Source organism: Hemicordylus capensis, chromosome 2 (assembly GCF_027244095.1).
Source record: "Hemicordylus capensis ecotype Gifberg chromosome 2, rHemCap1.1.pri, whole genome shotgun sequence".
NCBI lineage: Eukaryota > Metazoa > Chordata > Lepidosauria > Squamata > Cordylidae > Hemicordylus > Hemicordylus capensis.
The window spans coordinates 415,107,528-415,134,808 of NC_069658.1; the positions used below are offsets into that span (position 1 = coordinate 415,107,528).

Here is a 27,281-nt window from a genome sequence, read left to right on the forward strand (position 1 = left end):
GATAATGAAGAGACCCTTGCTTGAGAAGATCTAGGCGGTAAGGGGGAGGCCAAGGCGATTCGATTGACAGGTCCATGAGGTCCAAGAACCATGGCCTCCTGGGCCAGAAGCAGGCTACAAGGATCAGATTGTTTTCCTCTTCCCTGAATTTCTGGAGGATTCACAATATTTGGGCAAATAGTGTGAAGGCATACATCAGCCACCAAAGCCAGGGAGATATCAGTGCATCTGTCCCTTCTGCCTGTGGACAGTGGTTCCTGGAATTCTGGTTGCTGAGTAGGGACATACAGAGGTTGAGGAATAGATGTCTTAAGCGGCAAGCTATCATAGTGAAGACTGCTGAGTGTAGCATCCACTCTGCCTGGTTTACGTTGTGTCTGCTCAACCAGTCCATTTATATGTTCTGTACTCTGCTGAGGTGCTCCACCATGATGGATGCAAGATGTTTCTCCACCCAGAGGAATAGTTTGTTTGAATCCTCCATCAGCAATGTGAATGTGTCCCCCTTGGCGAGTGATATGGGCCTTGGTGGCCACATTGTCAATCCTGATCAATATATGTTGGCCCCTTACCACGTCTATGAACTGACTCAGTGCCAGGCAGAGAGCCCTGAGTTCCAATTTATGCTGTGTTGTGCCTCCGAGTTGAACCAAGTGCCCTGTGCGATCAAGATGTTGCAGTGGGCTCCCCAGCCTGAGTTGCTGGCATCCGTCATGACCTGGATTTGAAGTGGTTCTTTGAGGTGTACCCCCACCCCTGGTCGATAGCTGGTGATGTCCAACACTGGAGCGACTGGAGAATTCTGTGGTATTTTGAGATGGACACGTGGTCCCTGGCCATGATCTGATCTTGATGAGAAGGAGGAGCTGGAGTGCCACCTGGACCATGAAACAATTTCTAGACATGAAATCATGCCCCCCCCCCCAATAGTCGAGCCAATGTCATGAGGTCTACCCTTGCTACTACTATAGTGCTATACTGCACTAGGATCTGGTGAGTTTGAGAACGTTGTTTGGCTTTGCACTCCTGGGAAAGAGTTGTTTTCCTCTGTCCTGTGTCTATTGTTACCCCTAGATGAGTAATCTGTTGAGAAGAGAAAAGCAAGTTCTTTGAAGGGTTCACCAGGAAGCCGTGTTCAGATAGAAACCCCGATAGTGTGCTTATGTCTGACTCTGCCTTCTGATATGAAGCTGACCTGACCAAGAGATCGTCTAGCTATAGGGATACATGTAGCCCTGTATTCTCATGTGCACTACAAGAGAAACCATTACCATGATAAACACCCTGGGGGCTGATGAAAGGCTGGGCTCCATATTGGAAATCAAATCAAATCTTTATTGTTATGGTCATTCGACCAGAAAAACACAAAGTACAAAAGCTTTACATAAAAGCAAGCTTTACATAAAAGCGAACTTGGTCAAAAAAAATAATAAACTGTTGAAACATAAAACAGAACTATAACACCCGAGTTCATCAATTACATAAAACAGAGGGCTCCATGCATTAAAATAATCTAAAATTTAATTCAATCCAACCCCATATCTCGCTTCTCAACATTTCTTATCCTAGTCTTATTAGCCAGAAAACAGTACTTCGCCACGTTATAAGATACTACATCCCAACAGTCTGTCAAAAGTAATTCCAGATAGAACTGCTCAAAACAACTGGGGTATGCTGTTAAAAAAAGGACTTATACAGTGGGTATTGGAAAGAATCACCCCCTTTGATAGACCTTAAATTCTGGTTCCCTTACATCCTGAAATGAAAACACAAAGAAAATTCCCTTCACCAGCTGTACTTATCCAATGCAACCTATAACATCCAACTGAAAAACATCACAATTACAGTCCAGAAAAAGTGTCAGAAACAAAAAACAAGAATTACTGAGATTGAAAAAGGATCACCCCCCCAATGTCAATATTTTGTTGAACCACCTTTTGCTTTAATAACAGCCTTGAGTCTGTTGGGACACTTCTCTATCAACCTTGCACATCTAGACGGAGCAATATTTGCCCACTCCTCCATACAGAACTGTTCAAGTTCGGTCACATTGGATGGTAGGTGTTGGTGGACTGCTATCTTCAAATCTCTCCACAGATTTTCAATGGGATTTAGGTCTGGGCTCTGACTGGGCCACATGAGGACGTTCACTTTTTTCTCCTTCAGCCACTTTGTGGTCAATTTTGCTGTGTGCTTCGGATCGTTGTCATGTTGAAAGGTGAATCTTCTGCCCATCCTCAACTGTCTGGCAGAGGGTAGCAGGTTTTCTTCCAGAATCTGACAGTATTTTGCCCCATCCATTTTTCCTTCTACCCTAATGAGAGCCCCAGTCCCTGAGGCAGAGAAACACCCCCACAACAGGATGCTGCCACCTCCATGCTTCACTGTAGGTATGGTGGATGATGAGCTGCGTTGGATTTATGCCAGGTGTACTGTTTGGTGTTGAGGCCAAATAGTTCAATCTTGGTCTCATCTGACCATAAGACCTTTTTCCATTTGGCAGCAGAATCTTCAAGGTGCCTTCTGGCAAAGCTCAATGTGGCCTTTCTTGAGAAGTGGCTTTCTCCTTGCGACCCTCCCGAACAAGCCACATCTGTGGAGCGCTCATGAAATTGTTGTCACATGCATAGAACCACCACTCTTTGCCATGAAGTCCTTTAACTCCTTCAGAGTGGCCATTGGCCTCTTGGTAACCTCTCTTACCAGTTTCCTCCTTGCTCTTCCATCCAGTTTGGAGGGCCGACCGGATCCAGGGAGGATAGCAGTCCACCAACACCTACCATCCAATGTGACCGAACTTGAACAGTTCTGTATGGAGGAGTGGGCAAATATTGCTCCGTCTAGATGTGCAAGGTTGATAGAGAAGTGTCCCAACAGACTCAAGGCTGTTATTAAAGCAAAAGGTGGTTCAACAAAATATTGACATTGGGGGGGTGATCCTTTTTCAATCTCAGTAATTCTTGTTTTTTATTTCTAACACTTTTTCTGGACTGTAATTGTGATGTTTTTCAGTTGGATGTTATAGGTTGCATTGGATAAGTACAGCTGGTGAAGGGAATTTTCTTTGTGTTTTCATATCAAAATGAAAGGGAACCAGAATTTAAGGTCTATCAAAGGGGGTGATTCTTTCCAATACCCACTGTATATCTCTCCTGCAAAGTTCGATAAAACTGACAATTCAAGATAACATGGGCTGTTGACTCCACTTCCCCAGAACCACAAGTGCAGACACGCTCCTTATAGAGGATCTTACAGTATCTCCCCTCTTGGACAGCTGTTTCTAAGGCATTACACCAGGCCAGCATCAGAGCCCTCTGGAAACTAGGTACTAATATTTTATTAAGGAATCTTGCTGGACCAGACAGTGATGTTTAATTACCTAAATAGGTGTCAACCCCTATCTAGCTTCTGTCCATCTGTTTCTCCATATTCATAATGCGTTGGCACAGACATGATCTCGCTCTCCCACAGCCCAAGACAACCAAAGCATCGCTAGAGAAGCCATAGTAATTCATCCCCTTCTCCACATAATATTTACACCTAGACCTATATGTATCATTCAACTCTAAGGGTGCTAGGCCGGGCTCCATATTGGAAATGGTTTTGTGCATACGAGAAGTGGAGAAACTGACAGTGTGTTGGTAGGATCGGTATGTAGAGATAAGCCTCCGTCAGATTGATGGATGTGAGGACGTCGTCATCTGGATGGCCTGCACAATGGTATGTAGAGTTTCCATCCTGAATTTGTTCAAGTGCTTCAGGTCAAGCACCACCCTTGAATAAAAATAGAATAAACTATTTTTCATCTCTTTGGAGCACCAAGAGTAAAATAAACACCTCAACATCTGTCAGTTGATGGTACTTATTCAATTGCCCTGGTCTGGAGCAGATGTCGAATAGCCTGTGTCATGAGGTGATGTTTCTTGGGATTCCTGGAGAAGGGTGTTGTCCTGAAGTGTTCTGGTGATATTGTTGAATATCACCTCTGAAGCTACTGGCTCAGTGATAGCAGTGGTTACAGAGTCTGGATTGGTTTGAAGAATTTTACAAGACAGAAGAATTTCAAAATCCTCCTGCTTGAATAATTTGGGGAAAGGTTTGCAGAAGCAGCTTCTTTATCGGTAGATCATTCTCCTTCTTCTTTGTTAGACTGGACCTCCTAAGATTTATTTATTTATTTTACATTTTATATCCCACTCCTCTTCCACGGGGCCCAGAGCGGTGTACTACATACTTAAGTTTATCTTCACAACAACCCTGTGACGTAGGTTAGGCTGAGAGAGAAGTGACTGGCCCAGAGTCACCCAGCTAGTTTCATGGCTGAATGGGGATATGAACTCGGGTCTCCCCGGTCCTAGTCCAGCACTCTAGCCACTACACCACGCTGGCTCACGATTCTCCTGACTCTGATTCAAAATCAGAGGGAACTGTATGAGGCCTGAGAGGATTACGGCATATATCAGAATCTGACTGGACTGACTGGTGTCTGGTCCCTATTGCTAACTGCCCTGGACAGCTGAAGATGTGTTTGGAGAGGGTGCAAGGCCTGTGGATGGGCCCGAACACACTTCCTGCAGCCGGCATGCTCCTCCGAGGGCAGTCTGCATGGTCTTTTTCTAGCCATTTGGTTGCAGTCCTGCTTTCTGGAGCATTCTCTGCCCCTTTTATTTATTGATTTATTCATTCATTCATTCGATTTCTATACTGCCCTTCCAAAAATGGCTTAGGGCGGTTTAAACAGAAAAATAATAAATAAGTAAGATGGCTCCCTGTCCCCAAAGGGCTCACATTCTAAAAAGAAACATGATATATACACCAGCAACAGTCACTGGAGGTACTGTGCTGGAGGTGGATATGGCCAGTTACTCTCCCCCTGCTAAATAAAGAGACCTTTTGGTGTTCACTCCCTGAGCCTGCTCTTGGTCCTCGGAGAGCAAGACTGTGAGCTCTGCACACTGCATGGTACAAAAGAGAAGAAAGAGGTAATGGGAAAAGGAGGGGAATTTTTTTTTTCTTTTTAGCAAACAAGGAGGAATTGCAGAGTGTGAGGAAAGGAGAGAATAAGGTCTATTAGGAACATAGAAAACTGCCATATACTGAGTCAGACCATTGGTCTATCTAGCTCAGTATTGTCTTCACAGACTGGCAGCGGCTACTCCAAGGTTGCAGGCAGGAATCTCTCTCAGCCCTATCTTGGAGAAGCCAGGGAGGGAACTTGAAACCTTCTGCTCTTCCCAGAGCGGCTTCATCCCCTGAGGGGAATATCTTGCAGTGCTCACACATCAAGTCTCCCATTCATATGCAACCAGGGCAGACCCTGCTTAGCTATGGGGACAAGTTATGCTTGTTACCACAAGACCAGCTCTCCTGGTCTTGTCAAGAAGATCAGGAAAAAAAACAAGAAAACAGAGGAAAAAATCCAAGGCAAAGACTACAGTTCTTCCCAGCCCTATGCACAGGAGCAAGACAGGACTGAAACTGGGTGGATGTTGCCTAAGGGCACCATAGGACTGCTCATAGTTTGCATAATTGGTCCTACCTGCTGGGAGCACGTGGGTGTGACCACCCATACCAATGGATACCCTCCTACATTGGGGGAGAATGGGTCAGGAATGGCCTGAGAATGGGGAAAGTGGCACAGCAATAAATTAAGATGAATCCTATAGCATGTTAGTCCTAATGTCAGAGCAGATGCATTATTGCTCCAGAAAATCATGATTGTGATTGCACAAAACCAATCAATTGACCCAATAAAGTCCCTTTCCTCCTACCAACAGGCAGGCTGAATGTCATCCTAGAGTCATGCCCAACCAGCCACCAGCTCAGCCCGTAGGGTTGGGGAGGTCATAAGTTGCAGAAGAGGAAACAACTCATTTCCAAACATGCATGGCAAGACACCCCAACACTCACTGTCAAATGTACACAAAAAGGAAGGGGAAATGGAAAAAGCAAGGGTGAAATATGGTGGATATTTACTTAGCACTAAGGGGATCATTGCCACAAACACCACACACTGCAGAGGCAAAAGATCAGAAGTCCACAAGTTAGCACCTGTCTCAAGTGTCTTTCCCACAATTACCTGCCCATTGCCTGGGATGGAAAGGCTGGTGGTTCCTATTCAAGTGTCTCTCACTGACAAAAGTATGAAGTAGTAGTAGTGATGGAAGGAGCCAAGTGTTTCTAGCAACACAATTTAAACATTGCTGCCTATGGACTGTGCTCTCTCAGGGAGAATGCTAGGCCTATGTTGTTGCGATTTAGCACCCTAATTGGTGGTACTACTGCTGGGATGAGGAGTTGTGGTGCTGTTATAACAACTATCATACATATGCCAGAAGTGTTCTCTAGGGACTAAGCCAGAGCAGCAACAACTGTGAGCATCATTACCATGCACGTTCTTTGGACTGGCACTTTGGTATCTGGAGGAATGCCTACTTCCATATCAGCCTGCCTGCACACTATGTTCATCTGCCGATGTTCTCCTTTGGGTGCCCTTGCCTCTGAAACTGAGGCAGGTGGATATTAGGGAAAGAGCTTTTTCGGCTGTGGCATCCTGCTTGTGAAACTCCCTCCTTAGGGAAACTCACCTGGCACTTTTGCTGCATTTTTAAAGTGGCAGGCCAGGACTGTCCTGTTATCCCAGTCCTTTTAACACTTTTATCTTCAGAATTGGTTTTAGCACTTTTAAATGCTGCTGCTTTTCTTGATGTTTTAACCGCAATTGTTTTGTTTTATTATGCCTAGGGAATATATCACTCTCTGGCTTGGTAGTAGTAGATGTTTAGAGGATTGCAGTAGATCATAAGCTGAATATGAGCTTGTAGCATGATGCATCTGCAAAAGAGGCTAATGTGATTTTAGGTTGAATAACCAGCCCAAAATAACTATTGTTTCTAAGTCATGAGAAATGATAGTTCCACTTTACTCCACACTAGTCAGACATCATCTAGAGAGTACTGTGTTCAGTTCCAGGTGTCATCGTTTAAATGATGCAGTCAAATTGGAATGAGTTCAGAGAATGGAAAACAAGCCTTATGAGGAAAGGTTGAAAGAACTGGATAGGTTTTGCCTAGAGAAGAGGAGACTGAGGGGGAACATGATAAGTACTCTTCAAATACCAGAAGGGCTGTCATCAGGGCAGACTAGCTCTAGTTCTACCCTCAAGAGCAGCAGAGATCTAATGAGCTTACGTTACAGAAGAGTAGCTTTTAGTTGAAAATTAGGAGCCATTTCTTAAGAGTAGTTCAATAATGAAACCAACTGCAAGGAGGGAGATGCCTCTTACTGAAGGTTTTCTAGCAGAGGCTCAACAGCCACATTTCGGGAATGCCCTAACTCTGGATTTCCTGCATCAAGCAGAGTGCTAGCCACCTACAACCTATGAAACTTACTTCCTTGCAAGTATGCTTAGGATCACAATCTTAATATTTAGCTACATGCCGTCTGTAAGCAGAACAATTCCTGTTTTAAAGATGGAAAACCGGAAGCAGGGGGAGGGAGAAAAGAAAATATCTGTTCCAACAAGAAGTATCTTGAGCAAGAGCTGAATTGTTTTCTTTTCACAGTCAAATCTCTTACTTGACAGAATTTCTATTTACTCATATTGGAAATGTATATTAATGAACTAAGACCAATCAGCCAAATCCTTATTACAGCTTCTGAACAGAAAGACAAAAGCAATTATTCAGAAGGTAGACTCAGCTGAACTTCCACTGAATCTTGTTAGAAGGCTCTTGACAGAATATTGTGAAAACCTAGTGTTGGAACCTACCATGTTGCTCAAGATAGGTCCGGAGTCTGTTGATGAGATCCTGTTTGTTTCCTTTTGCTTCCAGTCCTCGGGCTAAACATTCTTGCTTCAGCTCAGGAAGCTGTAAAGTAGAATGTGTCTTATTGCATATTACATTAGATTTTGTTAAGACATACACATGCAAATTCTCACAGATCTGGAAAGGGAAGTTAGAATACAAAATAAAAACAAAAGGGGGGGGGAGATGTAATTAAGAGATACAGTAAATAGATAAACACAAACCAAAAATCTTAAACAAAGATTGTGTGGTCTACTTATGAAAATTTAGAGAATAGAGGCTCTCTATTCCATTAGAATCTTTCCTGGTTTTTTACACTGTTCAGTTGGAGACCTTAGAGAAACAGCCTCTAGGAGACCAGGATGAATATTAAAAATCCAGTTCAAATCCACTTGATTGGCACAGGAAGTCAAGCGTTTACTGACTGGGACATATTACTATGGCTCTCTTCTACAACTGGAATAAAGAGATTTGTACTTTTTGAATACAGCGATTTCATTTTCAATTTCCCCCACAACCCATCTGCATGTAATATTTGTTTATTACCACTGAGATCAATCCCGTAGGGATATGGACACTGAACTGACTGGTGCAATCAGAGAAGAAGAAAAGTCTACACCACCTTTCTTATAATACATCCAGCTAGCCTACATTTACCTGCAGTTTACCAAATAGAATCTGATAATTACACAATCATAAGATATTTTTAAAAACCATCCTAAGTCTCCAAATACATGCATTAAAAGTAACATTGGTAGTACTTACCATTAAAGTTCTTTCTACCCAGTGTATGAGGGTTTACAGTGGGTTGTCACGCCCACTTGCTCCCTAGAGGCAGGACTTCTCTAAAAACAAAACTAGCCCCGTGCTGCCTCTGTAGGATCCACCCAGTTCCCGGACCGTCTAGTGAAGTTAACAGGTTTGTAGCTTACATCCCTGTAGCATGACCTACTAGACACAAGCAAAGAACTGAGAAATACAAGTAACAGGATCCAGAAGAAAGGGATACACTGACAGAAAAAACACCTGCAGAGGCATAAGAAAAGAGAGGTACAAAAAAACCCTGTGTTTCTCAGCAAAGCATGTAAGTGCCAATAGTATTAGGCCAAATTAGAAATAATAATACCATGCCCATAAATAAAGGGTAGGGTTGGATACCCTTGTATAATTGGGGAACCTTCATGTTAAGTACTACCAATGTTACTTTCTCTCCCAGTGTAGGAATGTATCCATTGCTTTGGGACGTACCAAAGCAGTAGTCACTGGGCAGACAGTTTACGGTGAAGATAGGGGAAAATCTAGGTAGAGACTACTTGTTGTAGCATTGTGCTCAAATGCCCCCAAGGCCAACTGGTAGGCTTGGAGTTTGTAGTGTCTAACCAATGGAGAGACAGTAGTCCATGTAGCCTTTGTGCATATCTCAGATATGGGGGTGTTTGCAAAGAATGCTGCTGAGGTAGCCATGCTACGTGTTGAATGAGCCGAGATCTTGAGTGGTGGGGAAAGACCCAGGGATCCGTAGGCTCTCTCTCTCGATATATATATTTATATAATACACACCCTAATCCGGCGGGCCAGTATGGCCTTAGATGGCTTGGATCCCAACGTAGCTGGCTGAAAGAAAACGAACATAGAGTATGTAGTGAAGAAAAGCTGTGTGTTTGAGATATATTTTGATCACTTGTTCGACATCCAAAGTGTACCAAAGATTTTCCTTGGGGTGCTGAGGCCTGGGACAGAAGGATGGAAAAATAACATCCTGGTTCCTGTGGAACACAGAGTTGATTTGGGGGCAAAATGTGGAGTCTGTTTTGAGTACCACAGAATCTGGTTGGAAAATGCAAAGGTGTTTATGTACTGAGAGTGCTCCCAGCTCTGACACCCTGTGTGCAGATAGAATAGTGACCAGGAAGAGCACTTTGTATGTGAGCAGCTTGGTAGATGTACTGAGGGGCTCAAAAGGAGCCTTAGTGAGAGAGTTAAGCACTTTAATAAGGTTCCATGAAGGAAAGTGATGCATTGTTGGAGGAGCAATGTTGGATGCACCTTTCAAGAACCATTTAACCTCCGGGTGTGAGGCCAAAGAGGACTTGGAAGAAAACCTTATGATCAATGACAAGGCAGACGCTTGCCTTCAGAGTGTTAGGGCTCAGAGCCTTGTCCAGGCCAGCCTGAAGAAAACCTAGGACCTCTGGTATTTTGGCCAGTAGCAGATGGCTCCATTCCCATTTGGCTCATTTGAGGAATGCTGCCCAAGACGTTTGATATATTCAGTTAGCAGATGGTCTGTGTGAGGCCATGATGGTGTCTAAGATCCTGGAAGAGTAACCCTTGGAGGCTAGGAGTTTGCGCTCAGTAGCCATGCGTGAAGATGCAGCCATGCCTGCTTGGGATGGTTGAGAGGGCCCTGGCTGAGTAGGTCTGGCCACTCTGGTAGATGCCAAGGAGGTTCCGTGGCCATTCCCATTAGATCCGAGAACCATGACCTCCTAACCCAATATGGTGCCACCAGGATCAGAGAGGCGCCCTGCTCCTTGAATCTCTACAATATCCTGGGATCATGGCAAATAGAGGGAATGCACAAAGGAGCCACTTTTGGAGCCATCAGCATGTCTACTGCTTCTGCCTGAGGACAGCTGTAACTTGTGAAGAACCGTGGAGTCTAGGCGTTCTGTGGAGAGGACACAGATCTAGGACTGATTGACCAAAATGTAGTGATATCACTTTGAAGACCCTGGGATGTAACTTCCATTCCAACTGGTCCAGGTTGTGTGTGGTTAACCAGTCTGCCTCTACAGTCCGTTTCCCATTGAGCTGTTTTGCTTTGATGTACGCCAAGTGTTATTCCGCCCATTTGAACAGGCTGTTGGGACTCCTCCATTAGAGAACAAGACCATGTGCCCCCCGCCCCGGTGGCTGATGTGGGCTTTGGTGGCTACATTGTCAGTTCGAATGAGAACATGCCTGATGAATTTGGCAAAGTGTAGAAAGGCCAGGCAAACCGCCCTGAGCTCTAGCCAATTAATACTGTGCTGAGACTCCAATGTGGACCACACGCCCTGCACTAGGGTATTGAGACAGTATGCCTCCCCCCACCCCCCCAATAGGCTGGCATCTGTAGTCAACTGGTCTTGGTGAGACAGTAGGATCTATTGGAGAAGCCGGGAATACCACCGAGCCCACAGTAAGACGTTGATGCAGGAGATCATGCCTCCCAGGCCAGAGGAATTAGTGTTGATGATGGGAGGGGTTCTGAGGTGTTGGGCCTGAGAGTGAAGTTTGGACTGGCGGTTGCTGGATAGATAGACTGCTCCTTGTGCTTAATGCTCCCAAGTGCTCTATCTGCTGACCTGGGGTCAGAGAGCTCTTAGTGAAGTTGATTAGGAAACAGTGTCTGGAGAGGATTGTGATGGTTCTGGTGATGTCCGATTCCACTTTCTGGCATGATCTCTATCTAATTACCAGATTGTCCAGAAATGAATAGAACAGCCCTCCGGTCCTCATGTGCACAACAAGGAAGACCAGCACTTTTGTGAGACTCGAGGTGGTGAGGCTAGTCTGAAGGGAAGGGTGAGGTATTGGAAGTGTTGGTTCGTGTAACTGAATCTTAAGAAGCGTCTGTGGGCTGGCAGGATGGAGATGTGGAGGTATGCTTCCGGCAAGTCTATGGATATGAGGTAGTCACCCTCCTGTATGGCTTGTAGGATTGTGTGCAAAGTTTCCATCCAGAGCTTGCTTTTTTTTTTTTTTTTTTTGCAATTTGTTAAGTGACTTCTAATAACACTCTCCAGGAACTGTCTTTCTTGGGCACAAGAAATAAAATTGAATAGATGTCATGACATCTGTCTGTTGACAGAACTGATTCGATTGCCCATATCTGTAGAAGGTGTTGAACCACTATGGTCATGTAGTGATTTCTCCAGGTTCTTAGATAGCGGTGTCAACTAGAAGTGTTCTAGCAGTGTTACTTGGAGGTATGGAGAATAGCCGGTAGAGAGGACCCAGCAGTCCAGAATGGAACATTGCCAAGCTTGCAGGAGTTCTGCAAGGCAACCTCTAACCAGAGGGGAGGGACAGTCCTTGAGACTGCTCTCTGATGGTGTTCCTGTTGAAGGTAGAGTTGCCGAAAGAATGCTTAGCTGGAGGCTGTCTGGCAGGTTGTCTAGTTCTGGGGTTCCAGGAGGGTCTTCATGATGGCTAGGAAGAGCGGTTGTCTCAGGCTCTGTGTTGAGTCAAAAATTGAACTGGTTAGGATGAAAGGAGTGACTGTTATCTAGGGATGTGCACGGTCCGGAGCAGTCTGGACCGGCACTGAAAGGGGGCCTTCCTTTTAGGGCGGGGAAGGCTTGCTTACCCCTCCCGCCTCTTTGCCCCCGCCAGAGGCCGTATTTCACAGAGTAACGGGGCGCTGGAAACCAGCCGCCCCCCCCCCCGCCGCGAGCAGATTAAGCCAAAAACTACCGCTACCACTGCCGCCGCCCGCCAGCCCTCCCTCCCTCCCAGCCGCCCGCCCGCCCGAGTCCTCACCCGATGCTGTTGTAAACAAAGAGAGGAGCTACCGAACAGAGCTCCTCTCGCTTTGAAGTCCTGCAGGCTACTGAGGCTTTGCGCACGCGCATGCGCGCACCACAAAGGACGCCGATCGCCGGAGGCCCGGTCTTCAAAGCGAGAGGAGCTCTGTTCGGTAGCTCCTCTCTTTGTTTACAAGAGCATCGGGTGAGGACTCGGGCGGGCGGGCGGGCGGCTGGGAGGGAGGGAGGGCTGGCGGGCGGCGGCAGTGGTAGCGGTAGTTTTTGGCTTAATCTGCTCGCGGCAGGGGGGGGGCGGCGAGGGCGGCTGGTTTCCAGCGCCCCGTTACTCTGTGAAATACGGCCTCTGGCGGGGGCAAAGAGGCGGGAGGGGTAAGCAAGCCCTCCCACCCTTAAAGAAATACCCCCCACCCGGACCCGAACCAGCCAGGTCCAAACCGGTCCGGCAGTTCAGCCATTCTTTAGAATGGCCTCCGGACCGGTTCGGACACACTACTGTTATCCCTGCTGGTGGAGGGCATTGCTTTCTCTTTGTCTCTAGTTTCAATTAGTACAGGGTCCAGAGACTCTCCAAGCAGCTTTGTGCCTCTAAAAGCAGAAGAGGTCAGATTAACTTTGGACTTAAGAGTCCACATTCCATGCTTTAAGCCACAGGCTGCGCCTGACAATGATATCTGAAGCCATCACCCTCACAGAGAATTGAAGTGAGTCTAAGCTGACATCTGCCATGAAGGCAGTCGCCTTGGCTATCTTATTTAGTCCCTGTTTGATCCTGGTGTTTCCCTGGTGTTCCTGGTCTTGTAGCAGTTCCTTTGTCCTGAGAATAGATGCCCTAGCAAATACTGAAGTGGCTGCTGCTGACTTAATTCTGAGTGTCTCCTCCCACTCCTTTGCTAGCATGGATCCCGAGACCAGGGATAGTGTGGGGGGCATCAACCAGTGGGACTGCCAGTGATGCTGCTACTTCAGAAGGTAAGTTATAGAATTGCCTTGGTAAGGACCCCATGCCCCTGGATGAAGCTAGGGTGTCCCGTTCCTCCTTTAGTACCTCTTTAAAGAGCGATGGGGGAAAACCAACAGGATTGGATCTAGTGGAGGAAGGAAAGACCTCTGAGGCCACCACCTCTGTATTAGTGGAAGTAACAGATTCAGGATTAGTACATAAAGTCTTACAAGCCTTTGATAAGAGTACTTCAAAATCATTGTGTTTAAGTAACTTGGTGGGAGGGCTCTTAATAAGAACAGCCCTGCTGGATCAGGCCCAAGGCCCATCTAGTCCAGCATCCTGTTTCACACAGTGGCCCACCAGATGCCACTGGAAGCCTACAGGAAGGAGTTGAGGGCATGCCCTCCCTCCTGCTGTAACTCCCCTGCAACTGGTACTCGGAGGCATCCTGCCTCTGAGGCTGGAAGTGGCCTATAGCCCTCCGACTAGTAGCCGTTGATAGACCTCTCCTCCATGAAGTTATCCAAACCGCTCTTAATCATAAGAACAGCCCTGCTTTGATAGTCGTTGGCTTTCCTCAGTGGACCATTCACCTTCCTCCTTATTAAATTGGCTTCCCTGAGATCTGTAGCCAGACTGGGATAGATTGTAAAATGAGTGATATGAATCTTCAATTGGCTGTACTCTAATAGGCCGAGAGGAGGGCGGTGAGATTTGAACCCTGGCAGAAGTTCAGGCCACTGTGATAGGGTAATGAGTCTCCTCATTTACAACAGAGAAGTCCAGATTCCCGTCTGCTATGGGAGGAGTAGTCGGAAAGTGAATGAACAGAAATAGGCCTAGCTGGAAAAAGAGAGCCCTCCAACTCCCTCTCCACATTAAGCTGAGTGGGTGGAAGGACAGTGGGTTCCGTCCTGTGACCTATGAGAGTGCGTTGGTTCAATTAGAACAGGAGACCTACTCCTATGTTGATTTCTTGTTCCCCTGGAGTAGTCCTTAGGGTCAGCAGGAGCGCTGGCAATCAGTATCTGAGGAATGAGTCCTGCATCGCCTTCTTGTAGGCAGTCTGGGCCTAAATCTCCCTGGTTCCCATTCTGGTATGGCCTGCCTGGATAAAACAGATGACTGGGGGCTTTTTCTCTGCAGTCCTGTTTGAGTCCTGGGCTGCTGAGGCATGGTAGGGTCTGGTAACAGAGGCACAACAGGCCCTGATAGAACCAGTGCAGCATTATCAGGCAGCACGACTGGAGGCAGATGACTAGGATTGGGAGCACCAGCAGTTTCCCTATGGTGCAGTTCTCTTGCGACGATTTCCCTGATCCATTGGGAGATGTCAGGAGGAAGGTGCTTGCCGTGCGAGGGAGGAGCGGGTGCTGCCAAGGTGGTACAGGGTTAGCAGGTTCAACCAGCAGCTCGTCAGGAGGCGCGATGGGAAGTGGAGTACTCACTGTTACCAGTGTAGCTGGTGGGGTGGACTACTGCATGGACTACGATAGGTTGAGGTGGTCCCTGGTCCTCAGTGGAAGGGGACTCCGTGTTTCAAATTGGAGGTACACCCGCCCCAATGGAGATGGGATGCATGGTAAAGGCCAGATCAGTGGGCTCCACAGGCTGTTCAGTGAGGGGTGTACCGGGTGTGGCAGAATCTCCTTGAACCGGCAACATTGCTGTGGCCTCAGAGTGGGGAAGCGGGACCTCCACATCTGCATTGTTAGCCAAGGCCGCTGGTGTTTGCTCCTCAGTGTGGCACAGGGCCACCAGTGTTTGCTCCTCAGGGTGGTGCGGGGTGCCCTCTTCCCGTGCTGTGGAGGACGGGGAGGAATGGAGGGCTGCCTGAAGTCTGGTTCTCTTCCACCACCGGTGTGCCCTGCAGTCCTCCAACGGCGGGGCCTGTGGCCTGTTTTTGGGCCGCTTGTTTGCAGTCGCACTTTCTGTTCTTCAACCTGTCCCAGCATCCTTGCTCCATGTCTTCGGGGACTGAGTGGGAAATACTTCACTGCATAGCAAAGTAGGAAAGACAGAAAGCTAAAGAGGGTTTGAGGGTTGTTGGGTTTGTTTGTTTTTCTTTTTTGGTTTTCCAGGGAAAAACCCTGAAGAAGGGAGGTCAGAGGCGAAAAAAGTAAGGAGCAGTAACAAACAAAGGCAGGAAAGGATGGGAAAAAAACCTGATGAGATAGATGAAAATGCAGAGCTAAGCAAGAGTCCAGTTGTAGAGAGCAAGGCAGAATTGGAACTAGGTGGATCCTACAGAGGCAGCACAGGGCTAGTTTTGTTTTTAGAGAATTCCTGCCTCCAGGGAGCAAGTGAGCATGACAACCCATTGCAAAAGATACCCCCCTACACTGGGGGAGAATGGGAATTTATTATAAATTATTTGTGGGGAGAGGCTGTGCATGGTCTTTCAGTTTATAGTGTCTTTTACTTACGAGTCTGGTGTGTAATCAAGCTGCAGTGCTTGCATTCATATAAACATATAAATAAAAATCAAAAATAATCCTAAATGGACTGGGGATGCCTTTAGAGGATTTAGATTATATATCATCTTGCCTGCTAAGATTTTCTGCAAAGCTCTACTCACAGAGCTTTTGTAGCCTCACAATATCAAATCTTTCTAAGTCACTAAATACTCATGTCAATGAAATGTTTTCATCCTACTTACAAAAAACTCAAAAGAGTGTAAGATTCTCAAGACCCCACTACTGTGCTCTCATTTATATGATACAATACTATGAGAGAACTAGCTCTGATGCCTAATTTCCATTTCTCATATACTGTACTTCAGCTAACAGACATTTCAAACTCAGCAAAAGAACTGAAAATATAAAGTACTTGAATGTAAGACTGTAATCTCACCCTTTTACTGCTAGCTTTAACTGTGGCTAAAGCTTATGTCAGCACCAGCTTTATATCACGGTAAATGCTAGTCAGGGTTCCTTTTTAACCAGGATTATTACTGGTTACTATGTATCATAATTAGGGAGGATGGAGCAGGATATTTGTTCTGGAGAGGGAGGGAACACGTGATACAATGGTCCACTACTGATTTCTTAGCCTTAGTTAAGTGATTGCCAGTTTTATCTTTGCACCAACCCTGCAAATCAAATCAGCTGAAAACAATTTGTAGCAAGGAGCCTTCCAGAGTACCAATTTAAAGCAAAATAAAAATGCTAATGATGATTTGTTTTACTGGATTAGATGTCTAGACGTGTTGAACTACTACTCATGGAAGTCCTTCCCATAGAAAACATACTGCACTTTTGCTTGGAAAATATACCCCCCTCACACACACACTGCCATTGGAAAAGATACCTCCACACACACTCCCATTGCCTTTGCAACCACTATGTTCAATCTGCTTGTGCAAGTGTCAGTTATTAGCTAGCACTTCATCACCGTTGGCAATCACCTCATTATTATTATTATTACATTTATATCCCACTCTTCCTCCAAGGAGCCCAGAGCGGTGTACTACATACTTAAGTTTCTCCTCACAACAACCCTGTGAAGTAGGTTAGGCTGAGAGAGAAGTGACTGGCCCAGAGTCACCCAGCTAGTTTCATAGCTGAATGGGGATTTGAACTCGGGTCTCCCTGGTCCTAGTCCAGCACTCTAACCACTACACCACGCTGGCTCTATGCCACTTCACACACCCTCACATCTTGTGAGGTTTAATTTTATCAAACCCTTTGTGGCCATATGCTTCCTTCAGCTGCACATGCTACGACAACATCAGAGGACCCAGCCAGTATTAGGACAGTCAGGTTCCTCCTACACCACCACTATGGCTATATTTTTTGTACTGAGGTAGTGGTAAGGAACATATAGCTGCTACACCTCCTATCCTTCCTCTCTACACCTCTTACCCTTCTCCTCCACTTCAACCATCTCCTGCTGTGGCCGTGCTCCGTAATGCCCAGAGAGTGAGCTGGTTCAGATGATACTTTTCTGGGCAATGTGATTAAAAAGAGGACACACCAAGAGTGCACATGCCCCCAAAAGTCCTCCCAGTGCATTTCTCTATTGTGTGTGTGTTGGGGGGGGGGGGCTGTTCTCTACATGTGACCCAAATGTTAGTGTGAACCAGGACAGCATCACGGCATCTACAAAAGAAGCCATGATGGGCATGTTCTCAAGATGTCCCTGTTTGAATTTGGGCTGGTTCAAATCATTGCTTACCTGGGAAGCAATGCATGTTCTTCCAGTGAAGAACATGCAGGTACAACTTTTTAAAGGACATTTTCCCTTAAAAAGATAATCACACCTCTGTATAGCATAAAGGGCACCAACTATTACATAGACAGAAGTTCTTAGTTTTTCTTTGTTAATATTTTAATTTTGGAACTTCTTTTAAGGATGTAGGGGCAAAAATATTCAGTCTAGAAGGCAGGAGGAAAGCAGGCCACCCAAATCCAGTTGTAATTGATAGTGATGAGAGAAAGCTCAGATGCAAACTAAGACGAGCGGGGGAGGGAGATAGACTCAGCTGTGCAGCCCAATCCTAAGCACTTCTACTTGGAAGGAAGTCCCACCATGTCATGATCAACTTGATCAATAAAGTTTATTCCCAGGTAAGTGTGCATAGGGCTCCAGTCTTAGCGACGTGGTTTACAGTGGGGGGAGATGGGGAGAAGAGTCTCTTCTAAGGTTTCCTTAGAACCTAAATGACTTAGTAAACGATCCTTCCCGAGACAAATTATCACATGAGGAGAAAACTAAGTCTAAAGTCCACTACTTATGGTGCAAGATATTATACAAACACTTTTAAAGTTGAGTTCCACCATGGGAAGAAGGATCGAGAAAAAGACAAGGCACAAGGGTAAATAAATAATGAACATAACGACGCTCTTTCATAAGGATGAGCATTTCCATTCAGGGACCACCAGCACGAGGACTGCTTCCTGTGCACTTTTGGGAACAAGCCCCAGTGAACTCGGTAAGTCGAGGGGTTTTTTTTTTTTTTGGAGGAAGCCGGCCCGGGCTGCGCTCCATCAGTCCGAACACACGTGGTGGGCAAGGAGAGAGGCCCGCCTCTCGAGACCCGGTCGGGTGGGGAGGAAGCTCAACCCGGAGGACAGACCGGCGTGGGAACCCATTTCCCGCCTCCCCTCCAGACTGAGAGACGACGGAGGGATCAGGGGAGGGTCCAGGGGGCGCAAGCCCAGCCACGGAGCGAGGGGAAGGCGGCAGCTCGCTCGCTCACTCGCTCAGAGCGGAACGATGCGCCCTGCCGCCAGGGGGAATGAGAGTGCGGGCGAACGTGTCGAGGCCCTCCGGCGACAACACGAACGTGCTAGGCCCTCAGGCCAGCCTCGATCGCCTCCAGTCAGTACCTTCAACTTGTGCAGCTCTATGGCTTCCGCGGCCATCTTATCTTCGCCCCTCTCAACAACTCCCTCCCGTTCCGGCCGGCGACGAACTGCACCTGCCCTAGCCCACATTCTACCCAATCAGGTCCGCGCTCTGTTGAACCTCACACTGCCCAACATCCCTACACCTCATTGGCTCCTTTTGCCGAAAAACCGGATAGAATCCAAGAGTGGCAAAAGGGAGAGGCCAATGGAGAGGGAGGGTGGAGATTGAGCTGCTCTCTCATTGGCTGCATAGGGAGGAGGCGGAGGAGAAGGAAACGCGGGTTCGCTTCCTGGTTAATTCCTGTGTGGGTGTTGCGCGCGGAAGAGGCGCTTTCCCACCTTGGATTTCTGGAAGGGACGCCGTTGCAGAAGCCGCCAGGTATGGATGAATGAGGAAGCTGCGAGGAGTGCTATGAGTGTGGCCGAGCTTGCTAGCTGCCCGTGCCAGGCCTCTGGGGGTTCACCTTCTGAATGAGAGATCTGGTGAATTGAATGGGAAGCTGGGTGGCTAGGAAACCACAACGTCTGAATTGAATCCCCATATCAGAATTGGATGCGGATCGGAGACCGTCAGATGGTAAAATGTGAATCTCCGTAATATTGCACATTGTTGGGTAACAATTGATAGTTAAAATGAAGAGGACAAACAGTGTTCTACCCTGACCGTTCTATGGGTCGTAAAATCCAAACCATTTCATCAGTCCACCTGATGTTTGGTGCGGAGTAGCTAGGTGGCAAGCGCCACCACTTCGCCAGATTTGGTACAGACCCATTAAGAAATAATCGAGATACAGTAGTTTGAAAGCGACTCCCCACAAAGAAGTTGATTTTCTAAGTGGACGGTTGTAAAAATTACTGTTTTCCTACTGGTAGAGTGTTCTTATCTCCCACCTCCCCTCCCAGAGTCCTGTGTCATTTTTTGCTGTTAACTTTGTCTGAGTACTCACTTGCAAAATTGTGAGAATGAAGTGAAGTTCATTTCAGGATTATTATAATGCCCTCCCCATTGTCTGTGCTCAGAATTAGGTACTGAAAGGCAAATATGGCAATGGAACATGGAAGTTCTGTTTAGACTATCTTTGTTAGTAGTTGTTGGTGTTCCATGAATTTCTCTAAATGATTAGTCTCCGTTTTCTAATAGATGAGTAAAATTGGCCCACTTCCCTTGTTGTTTAGTTCTGACAAGCAATTTCCTGCTAAACTTGTGTTAAGCCATAGAAAATAATCCTGCACTGGTTTAGTGAGATAATATAGATAAGTGGCTGAAGTATACTAAAATGCTGTATAATAATAATAATAATTTATTACATATATAAACCGCCCCATCCAGAGGCTTTGGGCGGTGTACAACAACTTTTAAAAAGACATAAAAGCACACAATTCAAAACGCAGTGCTAAAAACAATATAAAAACAATAGAAGCATACATGCTTCTGAGCACACATTCAAAAAGTGCTCATTATTTAGTGCTTTTAAAAAAATCAAAATTGGGGAAAAAATTCAGTTTAAGATGAGAATTAAGGAACTTACAAATTATACTTGTGCTCTAAAAAGCATAGGAATTAAAACTTAAGATAGCCACCTTAATCTTTGCACTATGTAAAGAGTAAAAACTCTGTGTGATCTTGTATATTATGCTGACTTTAACCATTAGTTTCCATACACAGACACGATCTGCCTTAGTCTTTCAACTCAACCTTGGGATGGAGAAAGATGCAGCCAGGGAGAAATGCAACAGGTGCAGCTGATGAATTTTCCCCTGGGGCATCTGTGGAAGGCTTCCCCAAAGTGCCACCTCCTAGTCATTGTTCAGGCAGAATACTACTACAGCATCCCCAATCCCTTCTCCAGTAAATCCTTTTCAGTCATTCAGACTGATGGCAATCCAAGAGTTTTCTTGTGTCTCAGTTTGAATGGAGGAGGGAGAAAGGATCATTAGGTTGCAACACTTTCTGGCTTCATTGCATTTCCTTGGATTTAGGGGCAAAAGCCAAGGTAGTGCAAGAAGATGAGGTACATTGCCTGGTTGTCTCAACACATGCTGACACACATCCTTCTCCCCAAATTTCTCCGCCAAAATTCAGTACACTTTGGGGAAGGAATTGATAATGCTTATGAACTGTGCTTCCCCTGCCCTTTGGCTTAGATTTCATCTGATTAGAGCACCTTCCTTTTGAGGCAGGGCTACAATACCTGGAGCTATTTAGTTTACAAAAAAGACGGCTACATGGAGACATCATAGAGGTCTGTAAAATCATGCATGGGGTGGAGAAAGTGGGTAGAGAGATTCTTCTCCCTCTCACATAACACTAGAACCAGGGGTCATCCCATGAAATTGATTGCCAGGAAATCTAGGACCAGCAAATGGAGGTACTTTTTCACACAACACATAATTAAATTGTGGAGTTCTCTGCCATGAGATGTGACAGCCAACAACCTGGATTGCCGACCTCCTTGCTAAAATATATAACTTATTCCTGCAATCAGACTCTGTACTGGAGGACTGGAAAGTAGCCAATGTAACCCCGTTTTTTCAAAAAGAGATCCGGGGTGATCTGGGAAATTACAGGCCGGTTAGCTTAACGTCCATTCCAGGCAAATTGATGGAAAACACCCTCAAGGATAAAATTGTAAAGCACATAGAACAACAGGCCCTGCTGGGAGAGAACCAGCATGGCTTTTGCAGAGGTAAATCTTGCCTCACAAACCTTTTGTCAACAAGTGTGTGGATAAAGGTGACCAAATTGACATAGTATACCTGGACTTCCAAAAAGCTTTTGACAAAGTTCCTCATCAAAGACACCTGAGGAAACTTAGCAATCATGGGATAAGGGGATAAGTACATTTGTGGATTGCTAACTGGTTGAAATATAGGAAACAGAGGGTAGGTGTAAATGGAGAGTTTTCACAATGGAGGGAAGTAAGAAGTGGGGTCCCTCAGGGATCTGTACTGGGACCAGTGTTTTTTAATTTATTCATCAATGATCTAGAAGTAGGGGTAAGCAGCGAGGTGGCCAGATTTGCAGATGATGCCAAACTCTTCTGGGTAGTGAAATCCAAAACGGATTGTGAGGAGCTCCAAAAGGATCTCTCCAAACTGGGGGAGTGGGCAACAAAGTGGCAAATGCGCTTCAATGTTGGCAAGCGTAAAGTGATGCACATTGGGACAAAAAATCCCAACTTCAAGTATATGCTGATGGGATCTGAGCTGTCAGTGACTGACGAGGAGAGGGATCTTGGGGTCATAGTGGACAGCTCATTGAAAGTGTCGACTCAATGTGCGGCAGCTGTGAAAAGGGCCAATTCCATGCTAGGGATCATTAGGAAGGGGACTGAAAATAAAACTGCTAAATTTATAATACCCTTATACAAAACTATGGTGTGGCCACACCTGGAGTACGGCGTACAATTCTGGTCATCACATCTAAAAAGGACATTGTATAACTGGAAAAGGTGCAGAAGAGGGAACCAAGATTATCAGGGGCCTAGAGCACCTTCCTTATGAGGCAAGGCTATAACACCTGGGGCTATTTAGTTTTTTAAAAGACAACCGCGGTAAGACATGATAGAGGTCTATAAAATCATGCAAGATGTGGAGAAAGTGGATAAGGAGAAATTCTTCTCCCTCTCTCATAACAGTAGAACTAGGGGTCATCCCATGAAATTGATTGCCAGGAAATCTAGGACCAACAAACGGAAATATTTTTTCACACAACGCATGATCAACTTATAGAATTCTCTGCCACAAGATGTGGTGACAGCCAACAACCTGGATGGCTTTAAGAGGGGTTTGGATAACTTCATGGAGGGGAGATCTATCAACGGCTACTAGTCGGGGGGCTATAGGCCACATCCAGCCTCAAAGGCAGGATGCCTCTGAGTACCAGGGGAGTAAGAGCAGGAGAAAGGGCATGCCCTCAACCCCTGCCTGTGGTCTTCCAGTGGCATCTGGTGGGCCACTGTGTGAAACAGGATGCTGGCCTTGATGGGTCTTGGGCCTGATCCAGCAGGGCTGTTCTTATGTTCTTAATAACTATGTGCTGCTCTCCCTCTGCTTTTACTCAGAGATATCGCTTCATTTTGCCACATCTTAATGAAGCTTGATTGGTGCATATATCTGCACCATAAGAACAACCCTGTTGGGTCAGGCCCAAGGCCTATCAAGTCTAGCATCCTGTTTCCCACAATGGCCCACCAGATGCCGCTGGAAGACCACAGGCAGGGGTTGAGGGCATGCCCTCTCTCCTGCTCTTACTCCCCTGCAACTGGTATTTTGAGGCACCTTGCCTCTGAGGCTGGAGGTGGCCTATAGCCCTCACACTAATAGCCATTGTTAGACTTGTCCTCCATGAATATAAGAACATCACCCATCATCTTTTTGGGCAAGAGTGCTAGATACTTGTCATGACTGAGAAGAGAGTGGAATGTAAAAGGTAGGAGACAATTGATGCCAGCCAGTATTCCTTTGTTTCAACAACTCCGATCCACTAGCTCTGGCAAGGAAATTAAACTGGGTTTTATAAGTAGATGAGGACAAGAAGCTATAATTCCTATATGTTACTTTCCAGTTCTGGCATTTTGTGGCCTCTTGCTTTGGCTTTATTTTCTAGGACCAAAGTTCAGGAGGTTGTAAGGATGGTTTCGGTTCTGAGTTGAGGCCTGTGTCCCAACTTTGGAAGAATTCAAGGGCTGTTCCAGGTCAGGTCTGAAAAAGCAATTCTGACTGGCCAAATAAAAGGTCTTAAGGCTGCAGAGGGGGTTGAATCCCTTGGATTCTGTCAGTGTGTCTAGTCTTCTGACTGTGTGTCACTGGATCTGTGAACACAACCTGTCTCTTCTCTTTAGCATGAATGTTGGCGTGGCTCACAGTGAAGTAAATCCCAACACACGAGTGATGAACAGCCGAGGCATCTGGCTGGCCTACAGCATCTCTGTGGCTGTCCTGCACATCATCCTTCTCAGCATCCCCTTTTTTAGTGTCCCTGTGGTCTGGACCCTGACCAATGTCATTCATAATCTGGTAGGTCAAAGATCTGTTACTGACTGATCAGGCCCCCAACTCCAGTTCCTTACCCCCAGTTCTTGGCCTTTGGGGTTTTAATGGCATTCCCTGAGTGTTGCTGATCCTGAGGCTCTCTCCCCATCATCCTCAAATCATTTGCTGTTACAATTTGTTATCGTGGATCCTGGAGCATGATATGTGTTCAAGGATTTCCATCTAATAGCCCTGGTTGCCATTTGGTGTTGAACCCTCAAATAATACATGTGTCTTGTAATTTGAACATCTCAAGGAGACCTCAGTGCCCTCTTTCTTACTGTAATCTTAGCCAACAGGCCCAAACTTTGTTTCACTACTACTTCTTCTCTCCCCCCCCCCACCTCAGGCAATGTACTGGCTCCTGCACACAGTGAAAGGGACTCCTTTTGAAACGCCAGACCAGGGCAAGGATCGACTCCTCACGCACTGGGAGCAAATAGACTACGGTACACAATGGACGTCTTCTCGCAAGTTCCTCAGCATCTCACCGATAGTCCTGTGAGTGCAAGGAATTACTAATCTGCACTGTTTTCATTTAAGCTTACCGGAGGCTAATTTGCCAGTTGTTGATAGGCTAGTTCCCAGCTTGTGTTTGTTCCTTGGCTGTATCTCATTGCACCCTCGTATCTCTGGGCCTGTTCTGCACCTTGTCAAGCCTCTGTTGCCTTAGTACAGGGGTGGGCAAACTTGGCCCTCCAGCTGTTGCTGAACTACAACTCCCATCACCTCCAGCTACAGGTTGTCTGGGGATGATAGGAGTTGTAGTTCAGCAACAGCTGGACGGCCAAGTTTGCCCACCTCTGCCTTAGCCACTGATCCAGTGGCATCCAAGTGCATCCTGTTGAGCTTCTGACAATGAATATAAAGAGCTAATGATTTTGGCAGTGAGGTTGTGCCTTAGGCCAGAATAGAATTTTTAAAATGCAGTATATAAGACAGCATATATTTCATTCATTTCACTGGGCAAGAGGTAAGTCAACTGATTCGTGTTCATCACCAGGAGACTTTATTAGAGACAGTATGGGATTTTGATAGTGTGGAAGTATAAAACTGCTGATTTGGTTAACGCCTTTTGACGTCTTAAGTAGTTTGTCTATTAAGTGATTACTATTAAGTAATGAAAAAATCTTCTGAACATCTGACCTTTTTTTTTTTTTGCCCAACAGGAAATACCTTATCTGATAGGTATAAAACAATGTCCTCTCACATTTGTAGGGATCCTAGAAATCATCCTATTACCCCAACTGGATGAGGTTGCATGATTGAAATAGATTGAAATCTTATTGTTCTTTTTAAAGAAAAAAAAATTAACATTCTAGCTCTTTGTAGCTTTTACAGCCTACATTGTACAAAGAGGTTGATTGGACTGGTGGTATGATGTGTGCCTCATTTCTTTGTTAAATCCCAAGTTAGTTGTTGTTCAGTTGCACAAAGATTATATATTTGCAAGGTGTTGCTGACCATGCAGATGATGCCCACACATGCGCAGATGCCATGTGTGTGCTGGCACCATGTGGGGGGTACTTGGGCTGAGCATCAACCCATCAGGAAGCTGGGATAAGGACTTACTCACTCTCAAAGCTACTGCTCCCCTCCCTGTGGTGCCAAACCAGTGCTCAAACTGTGGTTCATGCACACCCCTACAGCATTCTCAAAACGGGAAGTAAGTTTCCCTAGAACTGTATAAGCTTCTTTCTGACCCTTGTGAGCTTTGTTTATACATACTTATTACTATAAGCGTAGTAATGCATGCCTTCCACTCTATATGCACAGTGATTATAGAGCAGAAGGCTATGTTCCCCTCTCCTAGAGTTGATTCCTTGTGCCAGGAATCATTGAGCACTTATAAGAAGCTGTTTGTTTCTTCTGAATCTCTAAAACCTACTGAATATCTGTTTGTTCAGTATTTCTCCTAAATGTCCTTTGCTGAAAAATAAGACCAAACGTAACTGCATAGGAAAAGCCCTGCTGGATCAGGCCAGTGGCCCATCTGGTCTAGCATCCTGCTTCACACGGTGGCCAACCAAGTAGTATCCGGCAAGCCCGCCAGTGAGGAAGAGAGGCAACTTCCCTCTCCCATTGATATTCCTGAGCATGTGGTGTTCAAGGGCATGCCACTTCTGATCAATTATGCTGTGCTTTAGTTATATTTGGAGACATCTTCTTGACTCAAGGTGGTTTGCTATGGCAAAAGTTGATTGCCCCTCTCTATAGCTGCATGTAGTTAACGTTGTATATTTCTTTCCCATTAGCTATATCCTGACCAGCTTTTATACCAAATATGATCCTGTGCACTTCATAATCAACACCGTCTCCCTGCTGAGTGTCCTCCTGCCCAAGCTCCCCCAGTTCCATGGCGTCCGCATCTTTGGTATCAACAAATACTAAAGCAACCAGGATTTGGGGACTGCTAAGATTTAGCTCTTCCAAGAATAAATAGCTCCGGAGCCCAGTGGCCACACCATCCCATGCTGTGGGCAGCCAATGTGTGACTGAGTGGGGCAGGGAAAATTCTTGCTGCCCACAGAACTGAAAAGTATTGGACTTTTTTCTTTCTTTTGTGCAAGGAGATGGAAGCCATTCTCCCTGTGGCTAGTTTGAAATGGGTTCCTTTTCTGTTGGGATGAAAAAATAGTTGAGCCTTCAGAAGGGTCTGAAATGTCCTGATCTTCTCTGCAACACTTCTGCTTGAGCTATTTGTAATGGGTAACTGGGATTAGTTTCTGGAGGCAACTATTCTGGGTAAATCTTTCCCTTTGTTTTGATATTTGCAGTTTGAACAAGCTTATGCTGCTATGTCCCCCCCCCCCACTTCAGCAAGACAGCCTGTGAAAGAGTTCTTATAAATGTTAACTGGATGACCTTAACTCACTATTCTGTTTGTTCCTAAGCTACACAACCGCCCCCCCACCACAAAAAACAAAATCCACCATGCTTAACACATCCTCATTTGATAAGAATATACTGATTTTGAATATGACTTCATTTATACAGGTGAAACTCGGAAAATTAGAATATTGTGCAAAAGTCCATTAATTTCAGTAATGCAAATTAAAAGGTGAAACTGATATGAGACAGACGCATTACATGCAAAGCGAGATAAGTCAAGCCTTAATTTGTTATAATTGTGATGATCATGGTGTACAGCTCATGAAAACCCCAAATCCACAATCCCAGAAAATTAGAATATTACATGGAACCAAGAAGACAAGGATTGAAGAATAGAACAATATCGGACCTCTGAAAAGTATAAGCATGCATATGTATTCAGTACTTGGTTTGGGCCCCTTTTGCAGCAATTACTGCCTCAATGCGGCGTGGCATGGATGCTATCAGCCTGTGGCACTGATGAGGTATTATGGAAGACCAGGATGCTTCATTAGCGGCCTTCAGCTCTTCTGCATTGTTTGGTCTCATGTCTCTCATCCTTCTCTTGGCAATGCCCCATAGATTCTCTATGGGGTCAGGTCAGGCGAGTTTGCTGGCCAATCAAGCACAGTACACTGTATACTTTTCAGAGGTCCGATATTGTTCTATTCTACAATCCTTGTCTTCTTAGTTCCATGTAATATTCTAATTTTCTGGGATTGTGGATTTGGGGTTTTCATGA

At 45.7% G+C, this 27,281-nt stretch overlaps 2 protein-coding genes across 5 annotated transcripts in view; one reads left to right on the top strand and one right to left on the bottom strand.

The window, feature by feature from the left end:
* SARNP (SAP domain containing ribonucleoprotein) overlaps positions 1-18,786 on the bottom strand; it is a 111,657-nt gene extending 92,871 nt beyond the window's left edge. Inside the window, exons 1-2 of one of the 2 annotated variants that reach the window (XM_053295619.1) lie at positions 18,614-18,786; positions 7,772-7,871 (exon numbers count right to left, since the gene is read on the bottom strand). In XM_053295619.1, the coding sequence (XP_053151594.1) occupies positions 7,772-7,871; positions 18,614-18,721 (208 nt within the window). In that variant the 5' untranslated portion in view covers positions 18,722-18,786. The remainder of the gene's footprint in view (positions 1-7,771; positions 7,872-18,613) is intronic. The other variant, XM_053295620.1, reaches the window with a different exon arrangement.
* A 54-nt stretch (positions 18,787-18,840) lies between these two features.
* Positions 18,841-26,538, top strand: ORMDL2 (ORMDL sphingolipid biosynthesis regulator 2). Of its 3 annotated transcripts, none has more exons than XM_053295621.1 (4): positions 18,841-19,013; positions 23,479-23,653; positions 24,018-24,169; positions 25,924-26,538. In XM_053295621.1, exons 2-4 carry the CDS (start codon positions 23,480-23,482, stop codon positions 26,057-26,059), a joined length of 462 nt encoding a protein of 153 aa, XP_053151596.1. In that variant the 5' UTR covers positions 18,841-19,013; position 23,479; the 3' UTR covers positions 26,060-26,538. The 3 variants fall into 3 exon arrangements, with proteins under 3 accessions (XP_053151596.1, XP_053151598.1, XP_053151597.1); XM_053295623.1 differs by lacking the exon at positions 18,841-19,013 and adding an exon at positions 19,029-19,218; XM_053295622.1 differs by lacking the exon at positions 18,841-19,013 and adding an exon at positions 19,030-19,211.
* The last annotated feature ends 743 nt before the right edge of the window (positions 26,539-27,281 follow it).

What these genes read in the sequence shown, in the direction of transcription:
- ORMDL2 (XM_053295621.1), top strand. Translation starts at nt 23,480, where the DNA reads ATGAATGTTGGCGTGGCTCACAGTGAAGTAAATCCCAACACACGAGTG. An exon ending in CCAATGTCATTCATAATCTG is followed by an intron (nt 23,654 to 24,017) that starts GTAGGTCAAAGA and finishes CCCCCACCTCAG; the next exon opens with GCAATGTACTGGCTCCTGCA. An exon ending in AGCATCTCACCGATAGTCCT is followed by an intron (nt 24,170 to 25,923) that starts GTGAGTGCAAGG and finishes CTTTCCCATTAG; the next exon opens with CTATATCCTGACCAGCTTTT.